The sequence below is a fragment of the Brassica napus genome, chromosome C4 (assembly GCF_020379485.1).
Source record: "Brassica napus cultivar Da-Ae chromosome C4, Da-Ae, whole genome shotgun sequence".
NCBI lineage: Eukaryota > Viridiplantae > Streptophyta > Magnoliopsida > Brassicales > Brassicaceae > Brassica > Brassica napus.
Window position 1 is genome coordinate 48,653,778 of NC_063447.1, and position 4,656 is coordinate 48,658,433.

The 4,656-nt window shown below is 37.4% G+C and overlaps 1 protein-coding gene across 1 annotated transcript; it reads right to left on the reverse strand.

Annotated features, from left to right (window-relative positions):
- Positions 1-1,360: 1,360 nt before the first annotated feature.
- LOC125586329 lies at positions 1,361-3,431 on the reverse strand. Its single transcript, XM_048756334.1, has 7 exons — positions 3,346-3,431; positions 3,152-3,281; positions 2,958-3,077; positions 2,695-2,871; positions 2,367-2,588; positions 2,028-2,290; positions 1,361-1,751 (listed from the first exon to the last, which is right to left on the reverse strand). The coding sequence occupies exons 1-7, from the start codon at positions 3,429-3,431 to the stop codon at positions 1,361-1,363; spliced, it is 1,389 nt and encodes a 462-aa protein (XP_048612291.1).
- Positions 3,432-4,656: the final 1,225 nt, after the last annotated feature.

The following is a 4,656-nucleotide window of genomic DNA, read 5'->3' on the forward strand; positions in this document are numbered from 1 at the left end:
AATATTGTTGTTACAATAGTTAGAGATAAGAACGAGGAGATTTGTAGTTATCTTGTGTCGATGACTTGTGTATATAACCCTGTACGTAACAATATGTGAATAACAAATAATCTTCTCATAGTTTTTCTTGTCTTACAGAATCGTAACTAAACGAGTTGCTATTGCTATTCTGCATATCTCAGTAACCAATTTAATGAATTGCGGATTAATTCCACCATTTTGTGAAATATTATATAACCAATTGATCCAACAATAATATGCCAATCGATATATTATTCATAGTTTTACGAATCCATACATCCCCGGTCCCCGGATGTCAAACATTTATAAGAGCTACGTGCATATACTGCAATAAATATAGATATAGTTGTTGAAATGAAGAAGAGAATATGAGGAAATGAGTTAGTTCAAGATCAAAGGAGAGTTCATCACGAGAAGCCAATGATCTATTGTAGAAGCTGGATCATGGACAGTCAAATCGTGGACACTTGAATCGTGGACACTTGAATTGTGGACAGCTGAATCCAAAGTCCCTAAACATGCTTAAGCTTCAAATAAACTAAGTTTGGATGCAAAGAAGAAGTCACATGGGAGCTTGGAGAAGCAACCAGACTTGTCACTATCCAACCATGAAGAATGACCTTACTCATGTCACTTTCACTCAAGCATACTATGCCATCTTCCTTCGTCTGTCCCTTTCTTCTCATTTGGTTGTGTCTCTCCTTGTCCATATCCTCTTGGCCTCTTCCAATTCCCTATTATATTGGTTGTTTATTCATTCCCTAAGATAGTATGTGTTTATTGTCTTGTTTGTCTTGTTGTAAGGCTATAAAGCCACCCCATTGTACCTATTTCAAAACCAAGTGAGAGGAGTTCTCTTTCTTCACCATTCTATGTTACAACAATCTCTCTAAGTCTCTTTTACTCTCTAATACTCTCTTGTTACTCAACTCTCACGAAATACTCTCAAGAACACTTTCATATATACTCTCTTATTCTCACTCATTCTCTCACAGTCTCACTTACTCTTGCACATTCTCACTTAATCTCTCACATTCCCTTTCATCTACATCGCCCATACTCTGTTTGTACAACTCTCTTACACCATATCTATCTATTCTCACAATAGTATGCCACTTTATGTAGACATTTTAATATGCATATAAATGAACCTTACAATCAATTAGAATAAGTTTATTTAAAAAGCATGCCATCGATCTTCTTTAAGAGATAAACAGCGGTGTTGATGATAGTTAAGAAAAAACAGCGGTGTTGATGATAGGTGTGGGTCCATTCACGTGGCTAGCGTCACCGTCTTCATTATAATTAATGATGGTTGCTAATTCACTACAAGAAAACATCAAGGATTCTGAGGGAAAAAATCGTCGGAATTTCGTCGGAATATCGTTATTCCGACGCAATTCCGACGAAATACGTCGTCGGAAATAATTCCTCGGAATTTCTTTTTTCCTCTGAAATCCCTCGGAATTTTCCGACGGAATTCCGAGGAAATAAATTTCCGAGGAAATTCCGAGGATCCCTTGTTTGTCGGAAAAGTCCTCGGAATATACCGAGGTAGAACTTCGTCGGGATAATTCCTCGGAAGTTCATCGATCGATGCGTGTTTGGACATATATACATCGATCGATAGGAGTATACCGACGGACTTTTTCCTCGGTTTATTCCGAGGAACTATTCCCTCGGTATATTCCGAGGGATCCGTTCCTCGGAATTTTCCGAGGGAGTTGTCCCTCGGAAAATTCCGAGGGAAATGTCCCTCGCTATATTTTTTAAAAAAAACGGATCGATCGATGCGTTTTTGTTCAAAAACGCATCGATCGATGTAGTGAAAAATATAATTAATTTCCTCGAAATGTAAAAAATATTAATTTTTTTGAAAAAATAAAATTTCTGAAATTTAAATTCGAAAATATGAAATTAAAAGTAAAATTGAAATCATACTAATTAATATTCAAAGTTTCACAAATAAAAATAAAACATTCCGAGATTGGGGAAAAAAAAACTACGGGTCTGGCACGTCCGGGAACACCTCGTTCGGGTACATCCTCTGCATCATCTCCATCATTTGCTGGTTCAGCCTCCTCTGTGCCTCATAGCCCGCCTGTTGAGCCGCCATCTGGGTCTCCAACAAAGATATTCGATCATCTTTGTCCTTCAACTGAGCCGTAAGTACTTCTGGATCAACAAAGGGCGGTGGTGCAGAAGAAGGAGGAACCGACCGGGTGCGACGACCCAAACCGAACAAACGTCCCTTCTTCTTTGGAACCGACTGAATAGAAAAAAGCCAAATTTAGAAATTTAAACCAAGAAATAAATGAATTGAACTTTAAAAAAAAAGAACTTACGGATTCAACGATTTCGTTGATTCGAAACCGGGACAAGTTGGTCGAAGCCGTCGAAGCGTCATCCTCGGTTTGAAGCTGAGACACTTCGTCTACCACCTGAGTTTGGACCAGGTCGACCACGTCCCTCACAAGACCGTCATCAATCTGGCCGGTCTTCTTGTTGGTATACGCCCTCCTCATTAGGGCGAGATCATCGACCGGCTCGCCATCATTTTCTTCCGCCTTGAAAAAAAACATAAAATTAAAGAAACATTAGAAATTAGAAGAAATGCACAATAAATTTAAATTCTGAAACTCAAATAATTGAAGAAAAAGCGGTTGAACTTACCATGCGATCTCCGAGAGTGGCAATAGATTGAGCACCCAAGTTATGCTTGTAGATGCCCTTCCCTTTACGGTCGCTCCTGCGGTTGGTGGAGTTGGTGGAAGAAGTTTCTTTCGTCTCCTCCTTATCCCAATGCGCACACAACTCCTTCCAGACCGTATCGTTCATCGACTTTGGGACCTTTTAATTAAAAAAAAAAGAAAAAGTTTAATAAATTAAAAAATAGTTTAATAAATTAAAAAATTGTTTAATAAATTAAATCGAACCTTATTGATTTCCCACTTCTTCTTCCACTCGTGGATCTGCTTCCCATAGTTGTCCATTACTTTATGGACGAAGTGGTGATAGATAAAGAGCGTCTCATCGGAATTCCAGTTGAACTCTTGCTGAAAAAAAAACACAATTAGTAGAAAATTTATATTAAAGATTAAAAATATAAGTAAAAAATTAGAATACTTACCGCAAACTGACGAAACCACAGAACCTGCTTGTCGGTTGGGAAGTGAGTGAAAGTCGGATGTCCACTGTCGAGGGCCGAGTACATCATACGGTTGATCCATGCGCTGATCCCGTTCCCGGATCGGTTGAACCTTATTAAAAGAACAAACGGTTAATAATGAATCCAAATTTAAAGAAAAAAAAATGTTTAATTACCATGTTTGACCCCGTCCATGTGGATACGGAGTGAGATACGGAAGATGGTCACGACCGGGCTGTTGAACCAACTCCGCAACCCTCATCACTCCCGGAGGACCCGGAGGAACAGGAGCGGATGCAGCAGCGGGAGCGAGAGGAGCATGAGCGGGTGCAGCAGAGGGAGATGTATGGTTGGAGCTGTGGGGCGAAGGGGAATCCTGAAAATGGCTGGAATCCCGAGACTGGCTCCCCGTACCACCACGACCACGACGCTGTCGAGGCCGGGTCTGATCATCATGAGACCTGTAAATTAAAAAATATATATTTAATAAATACAGAAATATATAAATTAATTTTTTTATTAAAAAAAAATCCCAAATAATTTAATCACAGAAAAAGATTTATATATATTAAATTTTTTTAATAAATATATAAAAATAGTTCTAATAAACAAAAATAGTTTTAATAAATAAAAATTGTTTAATAATTAAAATGTTTTGTAAAATCCAAAAAATCGAATTTATATAGAAATTTTTTTTGTAAAATCCAAAAAATCGAATTTATATAGAAAAATCGTTTTGTAAAATACAAAAATCGATTTTATATACAAAAATTGATTTTATAAATACAAAAAATAAAAAAATTATAAAAAAATTCTAAATCAATTCAACAAAACAAATTATTCAACCAAATCACAATTCTAAACCTATTATACAACCAAATCACAATCCTAACCAATCACCCTAACAAAAATCTATCAAAACTACACAAAAACCTAACAAATAGAACCTAAGAGAGTGGGATAGGGTCCTTACATGATTTGTGTAAGAGAAGAGGGAGATCGCCGGAGATATCGTCGGATTTCAGGGGGAAATCGCCGGAGAGAAAGAGAGGAGTCGCGCAGAGGAAGAAGAGAGAAATGGGGAAGAAGAAGGGGCTCGTGGTTATAAAACCTAGGGTCCGACGGACATTATCCGTCGGAATTCCGTCGGAATTCTAATTTCAATTTTCGCGAAATATTTGCCCGGTAAAATGAAAATATTCCGAGGAAATTCCGACAGATAGTAAAATATCCGTCGGAATTTCCTCGGAATATTCCGAGGAAATACCGAGGAACTAGTGTTTGGGGTTTCAAAACATCAATTTTTTTTGCCGTATTTCATTTCTTATACAATTGTAATGCATACCATTGAGGATTCTTTGTATACATGAGCATAAACCATGAAATAACAAATTTCAAAACTAATTGAAAGTATTCCCTTTACCGTTCGTTAAAAGGTATAAGTGTTTCTCTTATGTTGCGAGATTTCGTTCATACAATCGGAAAAG

Coding starts and splice junctions, on each gene's coding strand:
- LOC125586329 (XM_048756334.1), bottom strand. CDS start 3,431: ATGAGGGTTGCGGAGTTGGTTCAACAGCCCGGTCGTGACCATCTTCCG. Junction 3,282..3,345: donor CATGGACGGGGTCAAACATG/GTAATTAAACAT, acceptor TCTTTTAATAAG/GTTCAACCGATCCGGGAACG. Junction 2,589..2,694: donor CCACTCTCGGAGATCGCATG/GTAAGTTCAACC, acceptor TTTTTTTTCAAG/GCGGAAGAAAATGATGGCGA.